Below are 22,461 nucleotides of genomic sequence, written 5' to 3'. Positions count from 1 at the left end.
ATATTTTGTTTGGCTGATAAAGTAAGCCAACATGTCTTCACCCCTGGCAATAAGGGTGCCTGGCAAAACTCCCTGGGAAGGAGACACTCCACAAATGAAGTGTCACCAGGAAGACCATCTGCTCTTTGGTCCCCACTTTGCACACCTCTGAAGGTGGGGGTATCTGGAGAGGATCGCGGAGAACTTCGTGTCCAGAAGGGCTCATATCCTTTCCAAAGTATAAGAGATCCCTGTTCCAAGAAGTTTCCAATCTAAAGATCAGTATAGGAGGTGACAATAGGGGAAGGAGAGGGAAGAGGAGGCAGGATGAACAGGGGGATAATGTGCATATTTATTTTAGTTGCACGTATTTAGGCTGTGTTGTGGTAGGCTGTAGTAGCTCAAAGCCTTCTGCAAAGGCTTTGCAGAAAAGAGTGCTTTTTTGGTGTCACATGTGCATGTCTTTTTATTTTTATATATTTGTATTTGTATGTCTCTGGGAGCCATGGCCAGTCGACATGCATCATTAAAAGGCACCTTTTAATGTGGTGATTCTCTTTTATTTAGCAGGAGGAGAGTAACTGGCCCTGTTCACCCCCAGCACAGTACTTCCAGTGACTGTTGCTGGTGTCTATCTTATGTTTCTTTTTGATTGTGAGCCCTTTGGGGCCAGGGATCCGTCTTATTTATTTATTATTTCTCTTGTAAACCGCCCTGAGCCATTTTTGGAAAGGCGCTATAGAAATTGAATAAATCATCATCATCATATGTGCGCCTTTCTTGCGCATGAGAGTGTGAGAATCTCCATGGAGCTTGTCACATGTGGAGCAGCTCTAGGAGAAATGCATTTGAAAGTCCTGCCCAGATTCTCTCTGGGGTTAAAAACAACAACCGTGTTCTCCTTTTATGGGGTGCAGAAGGAGGCTTTGGACAGCATTCTCCCTATGCCTTACAGTACCTTACATTACAGCTACTAGTGGGGTGCGAGTGGAACAGGCATGGTGTCACTGTGTTCAAACTGAAGGCTGCAGTGCTGCTGTCATCTCTTTTCCTACCCAGGCAACGTGCACCCGTACACACAGTGCTTTTGGCCAGGAGACGCGAGGGGGCGGGTTGCGACGTCTCTCCCTCCAGGCGCCAAAGCTGCGGTGGGGAAGGGAGGCTCGGATTACGGCCCTCCCTCTCCCCCCCCCCACCCGTGTATCTCCCTCTCATTTTAGCCTTGCAAGAAACTTCTGAAGTGTGGTCAGCAGAGAGAAAGTGGCTAGTCCCTCGTTATTACCCTCACAGCCCTTTCGCTGTGAGGGCCCTTTCGCTGAGCAAGGATTTGTTCATGGAGGGCCATACTCAGATCCCCCAAAAGGCCACTGCGTAAAGTGTGTGGCTGAGTGGGGAATGGAAACCAAGTCTGAGGCTATCCGCTGCACTGTGCATGTGTGTGCACTCCTAGCTTGGGGGATGAAGCTGTCGCTCAGTGGTAGAACATTTGCATGCAGAAGATCCTAGGTCAGACCTGCTGAACGTAGCCCCTCCCCCAGCTGTTTTTGAACTACAACTCCCATAATCCCCAGCCACAGTTGCCAATAGCCAGGAATTATGGGAATTGTAGGCCAATATCTGCAGGAGGGCCAAAGTTGAGCAGCCCTGTCCTAGGTTCAGTTTTGGCAGCATCTCCAGCCAGGGCTGGGAAAGACCCCTGCTTCAAACCTTGGAGAGCCACTGCCAGTCAGTGTTGGCAATATGGAACTAGATGGGCCAAGGGCCTGACTTGGTATAAGGTGGCTTCCTGTGTTGCATAACTCTATTATTGTTTGAATAATAGGGTTTTATATCTAATGGGCTTGAGCTCTGGCAGATCTCCAAACGACGGGTAGTAGACCCTGATAGAAGTTACGAATAAACAGAAAAAAACAGACATCATTGTAATTGATCTGTTTGGGGGCAGGCACAGCTGAGAAGCTGCTCATAGCAGTTGTGATGGAAGCTTCAGAAAGTGGTAGACCCAATGGGTTGAAACTGGAAGGAAGCAGATTCAGGCTAGACATTTGGAGGAATTTCTTGACTTGCGAACTGTTTGACAGTGGAACAGTCTGCCTCATGCCATGGCGGGCTTTCCTTCACTTGAGGTTTTCAAGCAGAGGGTGGACAGCCACTTCTCATGGATGCTGTAGCAGTCTCCTGCTCTGAGCATGGGGGTGGACTAGAAGACCTCCCAGGTCCCTTCCCTCTCTAACTTTATATTGTTCTGTGGTCACCTAGAAATGGCCCACCTTGGACCTTAGAGCTGCATGGCCATGTTGAGATTTGCCTTTATGATGAGTGGAAGCCACTCGACACGTTTGGAACCATTTTAATTTAACACTTTCCAGGCCTGGTTCCAGTTAAAACTTAACTTCAGGGGTTGAAAGAATCCCCTTTTAGTTGAGGACATTCTTTAGAAAGGGGCTCCCTTATTCAGGATCTTGGGCAGGGGGCTGTATTATAATATTTTAATGAAAGTGCATAAATGTTTCTAGATGATTTCACTAGTAGAGACTATTGTTATAGTAGAATACTAACTGTGATTGTCCCTGTGGTGGTTTTTTGTTTTGGTTTTTTTGGTAGGTTATCATAACTGAAGTGCAGTTTTCCAGTTTGATTGTGACAATACAGTTCAGCTGTGGGGCTTGGGGTCTTTTTTCTTTTGTAGTCTAGCAGTTCACCAGGACATTTTGGTGTGTGGTGGGGTGGATCCTTCGTACCTCTGGTTCTGTTCCCATCTTTCACCTGTCTGCCTCTCTTTTTTATCCCTGCATTTAGAAAGATTCGGACGGAGCAAAAAGTTTTTACAACTCCAGAGAGGCGCAGCTGCCTCTGAAGAAACAGAACCTTCCCTTGCCAAAAGTCTTTTGTGCTGTGTGTCTCTCCCCACCCCCAGATTATAAGGTACTGAATACAAGAAAAATCTGCACCCCCAACTTTCACATCCGTGATCCAACAATATTATCAACTTGAACCAGCCGCCTGTACACGGAGCAAGAGATAATCGCCCCCAAACTCTGGCCTTCAAGAGTATCTGTCTTCCTCCAGCGCCAGTTTTATTCGTGGCGGGGGCGGCGAGGGTTGGGGGGGGGAGAAGAGAAACACATGCAGATGTTCAATTAAGCCTTCCAGGCCCGCCAGCTCTGGCTGTGTGTGCACTGGTCCGCATTGTTTGCTGAGTAACAACGGTTGCCAGGGGCAACGCGGTCCACTCCCGTTTCCAGGGGCCGGTTGCCCGGCGACGGGTAGAATGCTTCCCAAACTAAACAATGCCATCCCCCCTCCCTCCGGCCATCCGCCCTCCTCCCATTAAACGGTTGGAAAACACACTAAATATGTCAGGGTGATTTGTCAGACCTTCCAGGGCGGCGGAGAAAAAAAGAACGAAAAATAATTTCTTCGCTATAGTAACTGCAGAAGCTCTGGGTGTTTTTATGTGCTTGTTTTGCCATAAAAGACACTGGACACGGGGGGGGGGGAAGGATGCCCCCTCTCACATCGATCTTCCTAGAAACAAGTGCCCAGGAAGGAAACTGGGGCAGAGGAGAGGGGGAATCTGTCTGTTCGTTCAGGAAGAGCAACAAAATTAGACCTCTCTTCTTGGAGCCGAGAACAGAGTTTCTCTCTGCTAGTTGGGTCTGCTTCTCATCCTACCCCCCCCCCTTTGCTTTTGTTTGTCTTCTGCAATAAACGGAATGGCTTTGCCCCCACCCCAGCGGTGGGCTTCCTACTGAACAGAAGCCAAGCTTGATAATAGAAGGTTTCTCTTCTGAGCTCCCGAGAGAGGCTGCAGTAAGCTGTTTGAAATGTGTCACCTTCTGGAATCCTACAGAATTCTTGTAGTTTGGCTTCGTGCCCGGCTTAGCAGGATCTTTGTGTAGCTTTCCAGCTTAAAGGGGCTGCAAACTTGGCTAGGGGAGCAAGAAGGTCGGCTAAAACTGCAGAAGGTGGCTTGCTTCCTGACTAAATTTACTTGAGGAAGTCCCATTGAAATTAATGAAGTTAGGAGTGCCTACTTTGTCCTCTTAATTTCAGTTGGACTTAAGAACATAAGAAGAGCCCTGCTGGATCAGTCGCAATGCCCATCTAGTCCAGCATCCTACTTCACACAGTGGCCCACCCGATGTCTCTGAAAAGCTCATAGGCAAGAGGTGAGGGCACGCCCTCTCTTCTGCTGTTGTTCCTCTGCAACTGGTATTGAGAGGCATCGTGCCTCTGAGGCTGGAGGTGGTCTAGAGCAGGGATTCTCAACGTTGGGTCCTCAGATGTTATTGGACTTCAACTCCCACAATCCCCAGCCCCAGTGGCCTTTGGTTGGGGATTATGGGAGTTGAAGTCCAATAACATCTGGGGACCCAACTGTTGAGAATCCCTGGTCTAGAGCCCTCTGACTAGTAGCTATTGATAGACTTCTCCTCCATGAATTTGTCTAAACCTATTTTAAAGCCATCCAGGCTGTTGGCTGTCACCCCATCTTGTGGCAGAGAATTCCATAGGTTGATTATACATTGTGTGGAAAAAGTACTTCCTTTTGTCAGTCCTAAATTTCTTGGTAATCAGTTTCTTTGAGTAAATTTAGTCAGGTTGTCAGCAGTAATTACTAGAGTAGTACTGTAATAATAATAAAAATGCTTAATGTTTCTGTAGGGCTTTTGAAATATTTCAAGCACTTTGCATACATTATATTGTAATTGTCACAGCAGCCCTGTAAGGTGGGTTGGTTTTACTCTCCCCATTCTGCAGATGGGGCACTGAGGCTGGGAGAGAGTGGCTTGCCTAAGACCAGTTAGGCCAGGGTCTCCCTCACTTGTTAGTGAGGTCTCAGTTGAACTGAGATTCAAACGTGATTTGTAGCTGAGCCTCTCAGCTGCTATGCTACCCATTCTTCAAAAGTTTTAAAGAATTTGAGAGGTTTCCATTTCTCTTGCTCGGTACACACACATTTGTTTCATCCCAATTATCTCTTCTCTTCAAACAGCGTTCTCAACCTTGATTCCCCAGATTTTATTTATTTACTGCATTTATATGCCACCAAACATCTCATGGCTGTTTACAATGAATTAAAAACAACCATAAACAATAAAATCAACAGTTAAAAACATGATTAAAATTAAAATCAAATTTAAAATTCAACTAAAAGCCTGACTGAAGAGATGGATCTTCAGTGCTCTTCTGAAGACCATCTTAGATGGTGCAGCTCTAACATTGACAAGGAGAATAAATTTGCTTTTTAAAATTCATGTGCAGATTTAACTGATTGACTATGATTTATTTGAGTGACAATTCTTGCAAAATCTCTCCTCTTCCAGAACAATTAAGGAATGCTTCTCTTCTTTGAATCCAGTCACCCTTTCCCTCTGCTTTGCTCTCTCTGCCTCTGTATTCTTAAATAAACAAACACGAATCTCAAACAAGAGTTAAAAACGAGGGTGTCACTGCCCCAACCCATGAGGGAGTGGGAACATGGGTTCCGTTCTGGCTGATCCGTACTTCTTAACTCTCCCATTTGGGCTATGACTTTGAAAAGTGGCTCAGGGAACGGGTTCAGATATTTTGCACCAGATCTGAACAGGTCTGGATGAATTTCATGCAGAATAATATCAAACCTTTCTGCTTGTAGTGCAACTCTATCAAAGGAATGCAAAGAAAGTTAGTCGTGAGTAAGTCCATGGAAACAGACAGGACTTCAGTTAGTCATGACTAGCTTGTCTTTGATTTCAATGCTACTCATGAGCAACTTATTTGGATGCAGCCCAATGGTAACTATTTAACGGGAGCAAAAAAAAAAAAGATCCAAATGTTTATTTTTTAATGTTTAAAACCCAGAAAGCTGTGGCGCCTAGAAATTTAACGGTGGTGCCTAAAGTTATTAAAGATAATCTTTATTTGTCCCAGGCAGCCCTGCTTCTCTTCTAAGGCCTGCTTCTCTTGTCTTGTCTTGAATAGCTGTTTCCCCTTCCAGCTGTCCTGCCAGCATTTTGACCTTGCGGAGCAGTGCCAACCACCCACAGAGCCTCACCTTGCTCCTTTGTAATGCCAGGTCAGTCCAGAATAAATCAAAATCATCCATCATCTGATTATGGATGAAAGAGGCTGGTGGCTCAGTCTGGTCCCAGCTTTTCCCTCCAGGGTACTCTGTTGAGAAGCAGGTGAGAGGACAGGGTGGGGCAGGGGAAGCTGAGTGGCTGTGGTCTGTAAGATATCCCTTACCAGGATCCCTGTTGAAATATCTGACCATTTTGAATGTGTGTACTTAAGTTTGGGGACTCTGTTGTGGTACCGATCACCCCTGCTGCCCAAAGGAGTCCCTAACTGAGCTGACGGACTTGGTCTCGAGCTTAGCGTTGGAGTCCCCCAGGCTTGTGGTGGTGGGAAACTTCAATGTTCAGTTCGGGACCAATTTGTCTAGGGCAGTTCAGGAGTTCATAACAGCCCTGACAACTGTGTGTCTGTCCCAAGTGGTCTTGGGACCGACGCATGTTGCTGGTCACACGGTTGATCTGATCAGGGTGGTGTTCCATGGATGGGGACTCTTGTGATTTCCTCATTGACATGGACAAACCACCATCTGGTTAAGGTTGGATTCACCACCATGTCCCACCTCTGCAGGGGTGAGGGACCTATTAGGATGGTCCACCCCAGAAGATTATTGGATCCAATAGGATTCCAAGATGCCATGGAAGAATTTAATGTTGCCTCTGCCAGTGATCCTGTTGATGCTCTAGTGGAGAACTGGAACAGCAAACTCACCAGGGCAGTAGATATGGTAGCTCCTAAGTGTCCTCTCCGGCCTGCTTCAAAACTGTTCTTGCTATAGGAAAAACTACAGGGGCTGAAGCAGCGGCTATTGGGAACGTGAGCTATTTCAGAGCCACACATTGATGCCAACTTTTGGTTATGAGGTTTTTTTGCTTCTATAAGACTCTGGGCTCCCAATGGGAGTTTACTATCTACCATCTGTTTATGTGTATTGTATTCAACTATTCATATACACTGTTTGTAGATGTCTGCCTGGCTGGTTTTTTGTATAGTATATTTCAGTCACACGTTTTCTGCATATATCAGTCATATGTCTTTTTGCATATATACTGGTTTTAGTGACATAGTAATAGACACAGCAATCTCTTGTATTTGGGCCGACCTGGATTCAAATCCCGCAATTATGGCAGTGTCTGATGCTGAGGTGTCCAGCAACTCCTCTTATGTGGTTAGGCTGGATCAGTTCCAGTTTGTGACTCCTGAGGACTAGCTGCTTGGAACAGTGCGGCCTACTACCTGTTTACTTGACCCTTGTCCAACATGGCTTTTACAATCAGGCAGGGGGATTGTTGTATAAGGCCTGGTAGAGATTATAAATGCTTCTCTGGGGGGAGGGCAGGATGCCTCCTTGTTTTAAGGAGGCAATCATTAGACCTCTTCTATAGGCTTGTCTCCAACTTTATGTGGCTGGACAAGATAATTGAGAGGGTGGTGGCCTCCCAGCTCCAGGCAGCTTGGATGAAACTGATTTTCTGGACTAATTTCAGACTGGCTTTCGGGTGAGCTATGGGTTGGAAGCTACCTTGGTCAGCCTGATGGAGAATCTCCAATTAGGAATTGACAGGAGCGTGACTCTGTTGGCCCTCTTGGATCTTTCAGCGGCTTTTGATACTGTCAACCATAGCATCCTTCTGGTGCGTCTGAGGCGGTTGGGGGTGGGAGGCAGTAGTTCCACTCTTGCCTCTCGAGCAGATTCCAGAGGGTGTCCCTTGGAGACTTCTGCTCTTCATAGTTTGAACTTTTTATGGTGTCTCCCAGGGCTCTGTACTGACTCCAATGCTGTTTAACACCTACATGAAACGCTGGGAGAGATTCTGGTTCTGGGTGTTATTGGTATGCTGATGACGCCCAAATTTATTTCTCCATGGCAACATCAAGCCCTAAACAGCTTAGGCCCTAGGTATTTAAGAGAACGTCTTCTTCTTCGCCATGAGCCCCACTGCCCATTGAGATCATCTGGAGAGGTTCCTCTGGTGGCTGAGAAGTGTCTGGCCTTTTCTGAGAAGCGTGTAGCCACTCCGAGACTTGGAAATGCACTCCCTGCTGAAATAAGAGCCTCCCCATTTCTGACAACTTTTTAAAAGTCCCTAAAGACTTTTTTTTTCACCCAGACTTTTAAACTTGACTGTGGTTTTAAATTGTTTTAAGGTTTTCATTTGAATTTGTTTTATGTTGTTATAAACCATCCAGAGATGGAAATTTGGGGCAGTCTACAAATTAAATAAAAAAAAAATAAGTATGTTACTTACAAAGAAGGAAAACGGAAGCCTGTGTATCCTTCCCCTCCACAATGTCTGTCATTAAGTCCAGTAATTTTGTCAAGTTTCCATCGTCTGTCCCCTAAACTTTGGGGCTGGTTCCTAGATCCAAACAAAATTTTTCAAGGCCTGGCCTAAAAGGAATTTTACAAAGGAAATACATACAACAAAATTAAAAAAGAGAGAGGGAGGGGGGAATTGTACCAGAAGTTCTCAACCTTGGGTCCCCAGAACTACAACTCCCATTATCCAGGGAAGCCTTTGTAGCTTAGGATGATGGAAGTTGTAGTCCAACAGCATCTGGGACCCATGTTTGAGAACCCCTGAGTTATACAGTTAATCATGCAAATTGCGAGCAGAGTTCCTGCTTACGGAACCAGTTCCCAGATTTTCTCTTCTGTCCCAGTTCAGCTTCCAGGCTATCGAGAGATTTTACGTTCAGTTTCAGTTCACTAAAAAATTGCTCCCGGAACCAGTTTTTGGGCTTGCTTCAGATTCACTTCCTCCTTGGTCCCAACTCACTAGCTGAAGAGCAGCAATAGAGAAGAGAGAAATGGAAAGATGTTCTGATAGCTGTGCCGTTCTTTCAAGGTCACGGAACATGGCAGGACCAGAAATAGAACCGAGAAGTTGTTAGTTGTTTTTTCTTTATTAAAAAAACAAAAACAGTTCCTTTTCCTGTTGCATGCTCTCTGCCTGGATACAGAGCCAGCTCAGGGTAAACAGAGACAGTTTCTAGGGACTCCATCTGTCCCGAGCGGCTGTCTCGTCCGGGGCTCATTCTCCAGTTAGAATTTGCTGGGTGGTGACGCAAGAGGCAGTATCTATTTGTGACACCCCCCCTCCCCACCTCGTTCCCGTCTTACTAAGGCCAGAGAGATTTGCTCACTTCATGGCTTGCTCCCTAATCGCCCACGGGTACAGTAAAAGTTTTTGATTTCTTTTTTTTTTTTAAGTTAGCAAATATTTCCACTAATGTAACCTGGCTTTGCTTCACAGCCAGCTCGGACTAAAGAATCAGGCCTAGCTGTTCCAGATTCAGGTCCTGTCCTTCTTATTAATTAATCAATTAATTACATTTGTATACTGCCTTATACAAAAAAGTCCCTGGGCGGTTCACCGTATAAAAACCATTAAAACATTAACATGTTCTGCCACAGATTCCTTGTAAAGCCTTAGTCAAGTCTCTCTCGGTCCGCTTCCATTCCAAGAGTAAGTTCTTCTAAGGACACCAAGCACAGAGAAGATTGTCCCACACTTTGTAGATTAAATACAGAAGCCCCATAATGTTGTCTTCTGCTGCTCCACGTGTGGGGAGCTCTTGCTGAATGGCAGCGGAGAAATCTTTTGAACAAAATACATGTTTTACTATTTTAAAAGTTCTCTGCTTTTCCTTCCGTAGACAACTTTGCTTCCAGCAAACTGTTTGCACTGTTGTATTCTTTGCGGTCGGCTTGCCACATTTTAACTGCTTTCTCCTAAAGCATCTGCGCCAGCAGTTAAGTGGCAAACTACTTTTCATGCCGTTGAATGATAATTACAGCTACTTTTTGAAAAGTACTTCCAATTAAGTAAACGACTTTTGCTGGCAGCAAACTAATGTAGTTCAGCCACTAACAATAATTAAGCTTGTATCTATTAGAGGGGGAAACACTGTTGTTTAAACTGCAGGGGTAAGCAACCTTGGTTCTCCAGCCGCCAATGAACTACAACTCGCATCATCCCGGCTGGAGATTATAGAAGTTGTCGTTCAACAACACCTGGAGAGCCATGGCTGCCTACCCCAGCTTAAACCAAGACTTCTCAAATTGGGTCCTCAAATGTTGTTGGACTACAATTCCCACCATCCCCATTCACGATGGCTGAAATGCAGCTGGCTGACCAGAATTGGTGGAAAATCAATGACCAAGTAGTGCACTGATTTGACCCTGCAAGATAATTCTGGTGGTTTTTCTAAAGGCATTACTTGCTGTTAGACCATGATTTAAATAGCTAAGAAATGAGCCTCCATGTTTAGAGGCAGTATACCTCCAAGCTCGAGAATCTCAAAATAAGCAAAAGGAGAAAGGCACCTGCCTTCGTGCCTTGATCACCAATTTCCAGAACTATTTAGGCAGCCTTCGTTTGTTGTGGCTTGGGATGATGGGAGTTGTAGTACTACAGCTTCTGGGGAGCCAAGTTTGAGATACCCGGAGCCAATTATTGCAATCTAGCTGCTAACATTAATTACTTGCATTCATTAGGGAGGGTTAAAAACCTGTTGTTTAAACCATTTGTTATGTATTATCGTACTGAAAATTTCATATGAATATCAACATCCCATCAATCATTAAGAAGAATACAGGCATGGCTGCACTTACCAGCATAGGATGTGGCAAACCCCTTTACAGTCCTAACCTATGTGATCGCAGCCAGTTTTCCCATTTAAGTGTAGATTTCTTTTTTCTTTCCTTATGCTTTTTCATCTCCCCCCAGTGTTTCTCCTCTCCCCCATGTGTTACTGTTTCTCTCTCTGCCTTGTTAGAAATTGCCTTTGTTCCCTGCCTGAAATACCATATATCTGCTCCCCCAAGTGTCTTTCCCCTTTACCCAAAGTATAAAAGTGGAGAGTGGCTCCTCGATCTTTCCCTCCATCTGCACTCCTGGTTTGCAGGCCTGCTTGGATTGCTTACAGCAGGGTCACCAGATGTTAGACTACAACTCCCATCATACCCAGAGCATTGCACCTGCAATGGTAGGGGTCATAGTCCAAGGAGTTTGAGAAAACCCCGCCTGCCCCCTGCCAAATTAGAGACCCAAGTTTGAGATCCCCAACTTCCAGGACTCAAGGGCCAGGAAATAAGATTCTGCACTTTAATTCTGAGAACATTTTTGTGCTCTTAGAATTATTGCACTGTCACTTTAAGTGCACTGCTGTTCATTCACTTCCTAGAACTTCCTCTCTTTGAGTGATAGTGTGAAATAATGAGTAATAGTAAGTAAAAAGGAAGCTCAGCCTGAATGGAGCAAACATCCTATACTCATTTTGTGATTAGCTTTTATTTCAAGGGATGTTTCCTCTCTCTCTCTCTCTCTCTCTCTCTCTCTCTCTCTATATATATATATATATATATGATGAATATTTATAGACCACTTTCAGCAAAAGTTCCCAAAATGGTTTGCATAGATATACATAAAAATAAACATAATTTTTTATTTATAAAAAATGGCTACCTGTCCCCAAAGGGCTCACAACCTAAAAAACAAACATAAGCTAGACACCAGCAACAGCCACTGGAGGGATGCTGTGCTGGGGTTGGATAGGGCCAGTTGCTCTCCCCCTGCTAAATAAAGAGAATCACCACCTTGCTTACTTAGCAGGAGAACTGCAACTTCTTTGAAGTGCAGTTTTGAAGTGCAACTTTTATGGAGCTATTTGTATGAGCTTTTTGAGTGAAGTAACTGTCTAAAGTCTGTACAATCCAGTAAAGTGGTTTGTTTGTTTAATAACAAAGTTTTCATTTTCAGCCCCAGGGGAAGAGGAAGTGATTGTATATATTTGAAAAAGTTGAACTTGTTAACTGTTTCAAAGTAGTTCAGAAATGTAGTTATATAGTAGCTAGTTATGTACGCTTTAGATAGTAGGTATAGTGTTTTTTTAAAAAAATTGTAAAATGGTTGGTGTCCGTCAGTACCCAGCAAGAAAAAAGTGTGTACAAGAATTGCCACATGGGGTGTGATGTTAATATTTTCTTTCAAATACCTGTGAGCCCTTTTTTATTCCCAATTTCCCCCAATTGCTTATTCTATGTGTGACTCTCATCGATAAACCTTAGGACATATATTGCGCATCCCGTGGTATGTGGCACATCTCACGAGAGTTGTCCAGAAGAGAGAGAAGCCACGGAGTAGGGCTGAGTGGAGGACGGAGGGGCAGCTGAGGAGGAGGAGGGAGGGCCGAGGAGGAGGCAGCGCTGTGGAAGAAAGAGAAGAGGCATTGAGCAGCGGCCTCCATCGCCCTGCCGAGTCTCCTCATGAGGAGGACGGCTGGGGAGGAAGAGCGCAACAAGGGCCGTCTGTGCAGGCCGGAAGGGAAGCCCCAGCTTGGCTGTTCTCCTCATGAGGAGGCAGGGTGACGGAGGCTGGCCCTCGGTGTGCTCTCCCACCCAAATTGGCCATCCTCCTCACAAGGAGACTCAGCTGGGTGACATGACAGAGGCTGGCAATGGGAGCCGACCTCGGCCGCCACAATGGCACTCTCCCTTGGGGAGGCTGAGGGATGGGGGAGAGCGAGAGAGGTAGAGATGTGAAGGGGGGAGTGAGAGAGAGAGATTTGGGGGGGGAGCAAGAGAAAGAGCTGTGAGGGGGGAAACGAGAGAGTGGGGGGGGAGAGTTGTGGGGGAAGTGGGGAAGGTTTTGCCACCTCCGCTGCTGCCATCCCAGCTTCCAGACCCCTCCCCATCTCAGTTGCCCTCCTCTGAACCTGAAGCAGCTCACCATGTCAAAAAGCGCTGGATCGCCAATGGCTGTGTGCACATTTAACAACAAGTGGTGGCTTGTCTTTATGGGGGTGATCAGAGCGAACGAGCTGGGGCCCTCTCCTCTCCTCCATACTCGAGGGGAGGCACTTGAAAGTGTCTGTTTTTGAAAAAAGCCCATCGGTTCTCCGTTCATGCTGAACTTGGGGAACTGTGATTGGTTAACAAATCAAATAAATCATTACTTAAATCTGAAACCAGAATTGAGCCATTGCACATTTGAAGGAGAGGGAAGCACATGAGTCCAATGCTCATGGTTTGTCATTGGGTGTGTATGCAGCCAGTTGGGGGTCGAATGGATCTGTGCAGGATTGAGTATGGGATGTAGCAATCCTGCAGTTGCTTCTCCACACACCCAACATGCAAATAAACTAATGTACAGGAAGCCCTCATTATTCATGGGGGTTCCATTCCCACCAATTTCCTCAGATAATGAAGCCAATAAAGAAACTGTAACCCTATGGGGATTAGGGGGTTAGATTCCTAAGCACACTGAAGTGTACTTAAAATCACATGGAAAAGCAGGGATGAGGAATAGAAAAAAGCACAATACCATGCCCTCCAGCAATGCCCCCCACCAACTTCCAAATCCTATGATTTATGTTCCTTTTTTAGGGTGTGTGATTTTTAGCCACAAAATGGGTCAGCACTACAAAATGGCGACAGGAAATGATGTCAGAAGTCTTTTCCAGCCACTCAAGAACCGTGGATTGGCGAAAATAACCCCATTTTTGCCCCACAAATAAGGAAACTGGGCCCCTATGACTAAACTGTGGATGCACAAAACTGTGGGTGCCAGGATTGCAGGTAACGAGGGCCACCTGTATGCGCTGCAAAGCTGGGAGATTCTTCGGCTGCCCCATTGTGGCTTGCTCATAAGCCACTCTGGTAGCACATAAAACCTTCTCCTGTACCTTCAGCTTTATTTGCATGGTTACAGCATAGTCTCTTAATATATATATATATATTTAAATCCTTGCAGCATTCCCACTTATGAAAATTTGTGAATTCTAGAAAATCTGGGTTTGAAAGACTGCCTGTGGCTGGTTGATGTTTCATGTTGTTGAAGGAAAAGGCTAATCAGGGCTTTTAGCATGAAAAAAAAAATCAAGACTTGACACTGACATTCAGAACTGAAACTGAAGCTTAGGTTTGTCAACATCGTGCATTTTGAGTTTCCACACATTCCGTGTTTGCAAGCTGGGTCCGCCAAACGCCTGACCTCTCCATCACATTCCGAACCCGGCACGCATCCATCCATTCATCTCCCTTTTGTTTGTCTTTTGATTGTGAACCACTCCTCATGAGCCATGTGGCACCTTAGAGACTCGCTGGCTTCCTGCAGGCGACTGCTTTTCCCCTCGGAAGCTGAAATTAGCTTCTGCAGTTAATTACGAGCGCTTTCTCCAACCCCCACTTCTGTTCTCTCCTAGAGCCATGCAGAGTTCAGAGGGTGCCTCGGATTCTGCAACTCCTGTGGCACTGCGTACGTCGTCGTCGGTCCAAGCGCCCGTCGTTCAGCCGGTGCCGGCATCCCAGCAGGTAGGATGTCCTCTTCTTCTCTCCAACTTGAGGCCTGCTTACTTCTTCAGTTTCCCATATTGCACCAGCTACAGCTGGAGGAGATGTAACATGTTTTAGAGTTATGTGTGCACTGGCTATGGCCAAATGTAGGCTACTCAGGCAGAGGTTCTCCACCTTGAGTCCCCAGATATTGTTGGGGACTCCCATCATGCTCAGCCACAATGGCCTTCAAGGGGGGACCCGGCTTGGGCACCCCTGCTTTGTTGGATACAACAGAATGAAGGGTGAGCCAGATTTCTTTGACTCTCAAGTGTTCCTTGCTGTGACAGTTCATTGAGTTAGGCCCGGGATGGCCCAAGGAGCTGCAGTACCTAAGGTGAAGTGCCAAATGCTGCCTTGCCCCACGCCTCTTGTGGGGACTAGACTCCTATCAAAACCAACCCTTGCAAGCTTTGAAAGTGGCGCAGGAGGCAGGAGGGGGAAATCTTGCCAGCAACCTCCTCTCCTCTTTCCCTCCCCACTGTCTCCTCCTCTCCCCTACTCTCTTCTCCTCTTTCCCTCCCCACCCTCTCCTCTCCTCTCCTCTCCTCTCCTCTTTCTCTTCCCACTTCCTTCTCCTCTCCCACCCTCTCCTCTCTTCTTTCCCTCCCCACCCTCTCCTCTCTTCTTTCCCTCCCCACCCTCTCCTCTCTTCTTTCCCTCCCCACCCTCTCCTCTCTTCTTTCCCTCCCCACTCTCTCCTCTCCTCGTTCCCTCCCCACCCTCTCCTCTCCTCGTTCCCTCCCCACTCTCTCCTCTCCTCTTTCCCTCCCCACTCTCTCCTCTGCTCTCCTTGTGCTGTTTGCAATCTTTGTAAGGAGTGTGAGTAGAAGCTCTCTTGGCAGAGTTTGCAAGGGTCAGATCCATCCTGAAGAGCTCCTCCGAGGGCAGTAGCAGGGGGCATCTTGCCATCCTGCTGGTGCCTCAATAATCCACCCCCTGAGGTAGCTATCTCACCTTGCCTCATGAAAGGACTGCCCCTGAGTTAGGTCTTATGTATGTTTCCTGTTGCCTCGGGTGCTGTTTGCAGCACAGATTTCTAGAAGATGACCGTGGGGTTGTTTTGTTCATCCTTTCAGAGGGTTTTGGTCCAGGCAACAGGCTCCACACCCAAAGGAGGGCAAATGCAACAGCTGTCCGTCCCCAGAGTCCAGCAGGTCCCGCAGCAGGTAACGTGCACATTGCACAGGGATGGAACTATTCCCAACTTGGTTGGAACTAGCCAGATTCACAACATTCACAACAAACACAAACAGGATAGATTGCTGCGCTATATACATGTCTCAAACTTGTTTTTGAAATTTGGATTTTTTAAAAAAGCCAAATGTCTTTTTAAAATTCAGAGTTGGTTGGGCATACCGTTGATTTCATGTTGAAACTTGCTGTCTTCATTCCTGAACGTCGACTTATAAACAGCGACTGACTGGTTGCCTATGGCAATTGAAGATCCCTTACAGGCAATGAGTCAGAGAAACTTTTGTAAAATGGGTTGGCTTTTTGTATCCTACGTTCTTTCTGTACAGGATTACTAGACCATAGATTTATTTTAGTGGCCTGCTAGCCAACTCAGAACTTGGTTAGCCATATGCGGCCTTAAAGAAAAAAGAGCAACCAAAAGCACATTTGGCTTGACTGCTGACATTCAACATTACTTAAGGCAGGGCTTCTCAACCTTGGGTCCCGAGAGGTTGTTGAATTACAACTGTCGTCATTCACAGCCGCAGTTGCTATTGATGATGGCAGTTGTAGTTCAACCACATCTGGTTTGAGAACAACATCAGTTTGAAAATCCCTGGGTTTCTCAAAAAAGACAATTTTTGTTGAGTTTCAGAAGGTTTCAAGCTCAATACATTGAGCTTGAAACATTCCCTTACTAAACAAACATAATCCTAACAGGACTAACATAGTATCATTAGGTGGAAATAACATAAGAAGAATCTTGCTGGATCAGACCCAAGGCCTACCTAGTCCAGCAGCCTGTTTCACACAGTGGCCCACCAGATGCCTCTGGGAAGCCCACAGGCAAGAGGTGAGGGCATGCCGTCTCTCTTGCTGTTGCTTCCCTGCAACTGGTATTTAGCGGCATCGTGCTTCTTCTGAGGCTGGAGATGGCCCACAGCCATCAGACTAGTAGCCATCGATAGACCTGTCCTCCATGAATCTTTCTAAGCCCCTTTTAAAGCCATCCAAGCTGGTGACCATCACCACATCCCATGGCAAGGAATTCCATAGATTCCAATAGGGCTGGGGGGAAAGTTAACCCTTTTTTTAAACTCTCTGCTACTGCTGATCTCAGCATGAATTCACAGGGGGTGCAACTGCACCCTTGCACCCCGTTCCCCAGATCTGCCCCTGGGTAGAGCGCATTACAGTAATCCAAATGAGAGGTAACAAAGGCATGAGTTACTGTTGCCAGGGCCTGCCAGTTGAGAAAAGGCTGTAACTGGCGAACCGGCCAAAGCTAGGCAAAGGCACCCCTGGCCACGGGGTGCAATGGAAGAGATAAAACCATAACAACAGCCCAGCTGGACCAGGCCCAAGGAAGCCCATCTAGTCCAGCATCCTGTTTCACACAGTGGCCCACCAGATGCCTCTGGGAAGCCCACAGGCAAAAGGTGAGGGCAGGCCCTCTCTCCTGCTGTTGCTCCACTGCCACTGGTATTTAGAGTCATCCTGCTCCTGAGGCTGGAGGTGGCCTATAGCCACTGGTAGGAAGTCAAACCATTAAAAATGGGAGCTCACTACTTTTAAACTCTATTGAAAAGAGAGGTGAAATGTTGGCCTTTCAACCAAGTCAGCCCTTTGGCCCATCTGTCTCAGTATTGTCTGCTCTGACTGGCAGCAGCTCTCCAGGGTTTCAGGCAGGGTTCCAACAGACCTACCTGGAGATGCTGCCAGGATTGAACCTAGAATCTTCTGCATCAAAAGCGGGTGCCAGGAGCCTCGCATCGGAAGCTGCCTTCTGCCGAGTCAGACCACCTTGCTGAGTATTGTCTACTCCAGGGATTTTCAACGTTGGGTCCCCAGATGTTATTGGACTCCCATAATCCCCAACGAAAGGCCACTAGGGCTGGGGATTATGGGAGTTGAAGTCCAATAACAGCTGGAGACCCAACGTTGAGAATCTCTGGTCTACTCTGACTGGTAGCGGCCCTTCAGGCAGGAGCCTTTCCTAGTCCGTCCTGGAGATGCTGCCAGGAATGGAACCTGGGAACTTCTGCATGCAAAGCAGCTCCCATCCCATGTACAGCTGCTCAGCGTGTATTGCTAGCTCTGAATGCGGAATTAACTTGTCTCTTACGCTGGGTTTGGATGTGCTTTGAGGGGCAGAGGTGCTGAGAACCCCTGCTTTGGGATTGTATCTCTGTATCTGTTCCTTTTGGTGACTGTCCCTCTCTGTGATGCTCCTTCCAGGTGCAAGCGGTGCAGCATGTCTACCCAGCCCAGGTCCAGTACGTGGAGGGAGGGGAGGCTGTCTACACCAACGGGACCATGTAAGCTTCTCTCTCCCCTCCTCTCCCTCTGCAGCCCAGTGCCCCACTTGTAGCCCAGGTGACAGAACCCCAAAGGCTTGTTTTTCGTCTTGCCTGAAAGTGTACCAGAGGTGCCGGCCACCAGAGACACATAGGCCATATCTGCTTTGGGAGTGGGGCTTGCCAGCACTCCTCTTCAGGAGAAGGTTAGGAACATAGGGAGCTGCCATATACTGAGTCAGGCCCTTGGTCCATCTGGCTCAGGATTGTCTACACAGACTGGCAGCAGCTTCTCCAAGGTTGCAGGCAGGAATCTCTCTCAGCTCTATCTTGGAGATGCTGCTAGGGAGGGAACCTGGAACCTTCTGCTCTTCCCAGAGCGGCTCCATCCCCTGAAGGGAATATCTTACAGTGGCTCACTCATATAGTCTCCCATTCATATGCAACAGAGATGGACCCTGTTTAGCAGAGGGGACAAGTCATGCTTGCTACCAGAAGATCAGTTTTCCTCCCTCTTTACGATAGAGGTTAGTCCTCTATCATAAGAATTGGAGGGGGTATTGGAGGGCATCTAGTCCAGCCTCCTGCTTGGTGCAGCAAATGCAGAGCCAGCACATCCTCCAACAGGGCATCCTCCATCCTGTACTGCCTCTGCTTGGGGGCCTGTCCTTTCTCCAGCAAGAAGGGACCCCCTCCTGGGGAACCCATTCAATTGCCAAAGTGCGTTTAACCATTAAGAAGTTTCCTCTACCATTCTACCAAAATCTGCCTTCCTGTAACTTAAGCCCCCTGAGATCTAATCCTGCCCTCTGGAGCAGCAGAGAATAAGTCTTTCCCTATTCTGTGTCAGGGATTCCCAACCTTGTTGGGTCCAGGGATCCCTCTAAGGCGTGCGGATATGCTCACGCTCACAAGTTTTTGGATGTCCGCTCAGTTAATTTTCAATCCTGCTCAGGTTGGATCAGGAAGGCCCCACTCTGAATGCGTGTTTGCACACACACTGCCTTGATATTGCTACCCAGAACAAAACTCGTTCTGCACACAGATGAAAAAAATGAGAGAGAACGCTGCTTGGGTCCCCAGGTGATGTTGGACTACAGTGTCCATCATCCTGAGCCATAAAGGCCATTGTGGCTCAGGGTGATAGATGTCGTAGTCCAACATCTGGGGACCCAAGGCTGGGGACCCCTCTTTAAAATATTTTTAGCCCACCCCTCTAGTGCAATGCTGTTCAGGGCAGCTCACAAAGACACTAAAAATTATAAAAACAATATAGAATTAATCATGTCAGAGGAGAGCTGGTCTTGTGGTAGCAAGCATGACTTGTCCCCTTAGCTATGCAGGGTCCACCCTAGTTGCGTTTGAATGGGAGACTTGATGTGTGAGCACTGTAAGATATTCCCCTCAGGGGATGGTGCCACTCTGGGAAGAGCAGAAGGTTCCAGGTTCCCTCCCTGGCAGCATCTCCAAGATAGGGCGGAGAGAGATTCCTGCCTGCAACCTTGGAGAAGCTGCTGCCAGTTGGTGAAGACAATATGGTCTGACTCAATACATGGCAGCTTCCTATGTCCCTCATCTCTGATCATCTTGTTGGGGGGTTTTGCATCACCACCCACTTGGCCAGAAGCAGCCAGGGTGGCATTACTGTGGTGCCAACAGCAATGCATGGCTGACCCAGTGCATGCCTTAATGAAATATTTTTTCTATAATCTGCATGGTGCTTTACAAAGAATGAAAAGACAGGTCTCTGCCCCAAGGAGCTCACAATCTATAATTGATATAAGGCAGACAACAGAGGAAGGGGAGGGTAGTGGAGACAGGTCTAAACTGGAGAAGACATTGCTGTGGTTTCTCGAAGTTTGAATATCATGAAGGTAATGTTCCATCAAAGTACCATGATATATAAAACTTTAATCTAATCTGGAAAAACAGGATTAGGTTCCTTTAATTTTTAAATCCCCAACTCCTTCTCAGTGAGAAGCGGCACAGACTACTCATTCTCAGTACACAAATTTAGGTGGAGGTTATGTCATTTTTGAGATTGGGGATTTAAAAGGTAAAGGGTTTTCCCTTTAACTTTTAAATCCCAGTTGGAAAACCCCACAAAAGACCGAAAATACCCCCGCACTAACTTAATTTATGTACCAAGAAAGTGTCTGCGAGAGGTCAAAACTGCAAAAGCTAACCCTGCGATATCCAAGGGTGACCTGTACTTTGATGGAGTTGCAACAAGGAAAGGAATGAAGGGAGGAGAGCTGGTCTAGTGGTAGCAAGCATGACCTGTCCCCTTAGCTAAGCAGGGTCCATCCTAGTTGCATATGAATGGGAGAGTGGAAGTGTGAGCCCTGTAAGATATTCCCCTTGGGGATGGAGCTGCTCTGGGAAGAACATCAGAAGGTTCCAAGTTCCCTCCCTGGCAGCGTCTCCAAGATAGGACTGAGAGAGATTCCTGCCAGCAGCCTTGGAGAAGCCACTGCCAGTCTGTGAAGACAATACTGAGCTAGATAGACCAATGGTCTGATTCTGTTTGTTTGTTTGTTTGTTTGTTTGTTTGTTTGTTTGTTTGTTTGTTTGTTTGTTTGTTTGATTGATTTCTATACTGCCCTTCCAAAAATGGCTCAGGGCGGTTTACACAGAGAAATAAAAAATAAATAATAAGATGGATGGAAGCATCCTATGTTCCTATGAAGGGGGAAACTGGTCTTTGGGATGCCTTTGGGAGGAGAGCAGGAGATCCTGCCACCCTACTCAAGGGTCATCTATATGGGGAAGATAGCATGGGGCCAAGGAAGGAAGGGCAGCTCTTGAAGGTCTCATCTCAGTGAAAGGGAAGAAGCTGCAAGTGAGGGGGTGGGTCCCTAGGGCTGCCCAGAAGACTGAGGCAGGTAACTACACAAATCTATGCTAGCATAACAGCTGAGTGACAAATCATCTATCTATATCCAATTATGAAAAATTATGATTCTTATGAATACATAACTGGCGCTCCTGTGAGCAAGAGGGAGGTACCAGGGGCAGACTCAGGGTAACCCAAAGAGATGTAGGTTTCACAAAACCCTGGAAGGGAAAAAACCAAAGAGGGCCAATGTAACTCAGTGGGACAGAATGTTCATGGAGTCAGAGGGCAGTGAACAGACAGCAAAGTAAGCGAGGCTAATGGAACTCAGTAGCAAGGAGAGCATGAACAAAAAGAGTGGAAGTTTCTCAGGCTGAAGAATACTGCCTCAAGACAATCACAACCACTTTCACTTCTGAGCAGGAAAGGTGCCGAAAACGTTGACCATACTTAGGCACATGCTCAGGTAACACATGCACATTTTATTGCAGGCCATTACTTGTGCATAACTATTTTCAGGTCCCAGCTGCCAGCCTTGCCTATGATTTCTACAGACCCAATCAAAAGACCCTTCTGTCTGCATATGCTGCAGGTGCAGACTGACCCGCTTCCCCTGCCCCTCGGGTGTGGGGTTTTCTTTTCTCCCTTTGGCAGACGGGCCGCCTACTCATACAACACTGAGACCCAGATCTACGCCCCCAGTAGTGCCTCGTCCTACTTTGAGCCACAAGGGGGCAGCTCTCAGGTGAGCCCGGGGGCCTCCTCACCCACCACCATCCCCTCCCACAGCATGGTGGGCATCGCGATGGACATCGGGGGGAGCCAGATCGTCGCCGGCTCAGGAGCCTATCTCATCCACGGCGGGATGGAAAACGCCAGGCACTCCCTCTCACACACCTCCCGCTCCTCCCCGGCAACGGTACGTCAGTTTCTGAGGGTGCTGCTACTTCTTGGGCCATGCAAGAGTCTGAGAAGATGCCCTGAGAAGAGCAGGGCGTGGGTGGGTGGGTCACATAACTCCTCTCCTTCTCAGTTACCATTGGGACTTGTGTTTCTGTCCCATCCTTCTTCCAAGGAGGATGGGGTATATGGTTCACCCCCTTTTATCTTCACCACATGCTTGCGAGGTAGATCAGGCTGAGGTGGGGTTTTTCAAACTCAGTTATTTTCTGTTTCTGTAACTATTATTATTTTATTTACAATTCCCACACTGACTGAGCAGAGATGTTGGCTGGGTAAGGATGTTGTTATAGTTGTTATTTGTTAATATTGGTCTGGGAGCCTTCCTGGAGAGGAAATTCCTCAGACAAACCATTGGAAGCTCTCCATCCCACCAAGCCTTGGCATTGACAGAGCCAGTGTGGTGTAGTAGTTAAGGTGTTGGACTAGGTCCAGAAGAACCTGAGTTCGAATATCTGTTTAGCCTAACCAACTCACAGGGTTGTTGCGAGGAGAAATATCACCATGTAAACCGCTCAGGGCTCCTTGGAACAAGAGTGAGATAGAAATGTAAAAATAAATAAATTTCAGCAGGCACTGCTGATCCCTTTCAAACCAGGCCTCTTAGGAGGGCAGGGGGCAATTGTCCCTTACCTCACACATGGGGAGTGGGTGGGTTGGTGCCCAAAGCATGGTTCAGCACTTGAAATAATTAATAAAGCCCTTAACAGCTTGGGTCCAGGGTACTTGAGAGCGCTCCTTCTCTGTCATGAACCCTGTCGCCTATTAAGATCATCTGGAGAGGTCTGGTTGTGGTTGCCGCTGATTTGTTTGTT

General features: G+C 47.0%; 1 protein-coding gene and 1 long non-coding RNA gene across 6 annotated transcripts in view; one reads left to right on the top strand and one right to left on the bottom strand.

Moving 5' to 3' along the window:
• Nucleotides 1-22,461, top strand: part of RFX2 (regulatory factor X2) — a 70,794-nt gene that overhangs the window by 13,759 nt on the left and 34,574 nt on the right. For 2 of the 5 annotated variants that reach the window (XM_053302916.1, XM_053302917.1), the window contains exons 2-5: nucleotides 14,248-14,356; nucleotides 15,457-15,546; nucleotides 17,792-17,871; nucleotides 21,341-21,605. In XM_053302916.1, the coding sequence (XP_053158891.1) occupies nucleotides 14,252-14,356; nucleotides 15,457-15,546; nucleotides 17,792-17,871; nucleotides 21,341-21,605 (540 nt within the window). In that variant the 5' untranslated portion in view covers nucleotides 14,248-14,251. Of the gene's footprint in view, nucleotides 1-2,778; nucleotides 2,905-6,018; nucleotides 6,041-14,247; nucleotides 14,357-15,456; nucleotides 15,547-17,791; nucleotides 17,872-21,340; nucleotides 21,606-22,461 lie in introns of those variants that run through there. The other 3 variants (XM_053302918.1, XM_053302920.1, XM_053302919.1) reach the window with 3 other exon arrangements.
• LOC128347795 (uncharacterized) lies at nucleotides 5,012-8,840 on the bottom strand. The gene is made up of 4 exons (XR_008317726.1): nucleotides 8,670-8,840; nucleotides 8,289-8,431; nucleotides 6,020-6,135; nucleotides 5,012-5,384 (listed from the first exon to the last, which is right to left on the bottom strand). It is a non-coding gene; the product is annotated as an uncharacterized LOC128347795 (long non-coding RNA).

Source organism: Hemicordylus capensis, chromosome 2, assembly GCF_027244095.1.
Source record: "Hemicordylus capensis ecotype Gifberg chromosome 2, rHemCap1.1.pri, whole genome shotgun sequence".
Classification (NCBI taxonomy): domain Eukaryota; kingdom Metazoa; phylum Chordata; class Lepidosauria; order Squamata; family Cordylidae; genus Hemicordylus; species Hemicordylus capensis.
Note: the sequence above shows the minus strand (reverse complement) of the source record. Positions and strands in the feature narration are given on the sequence as shown.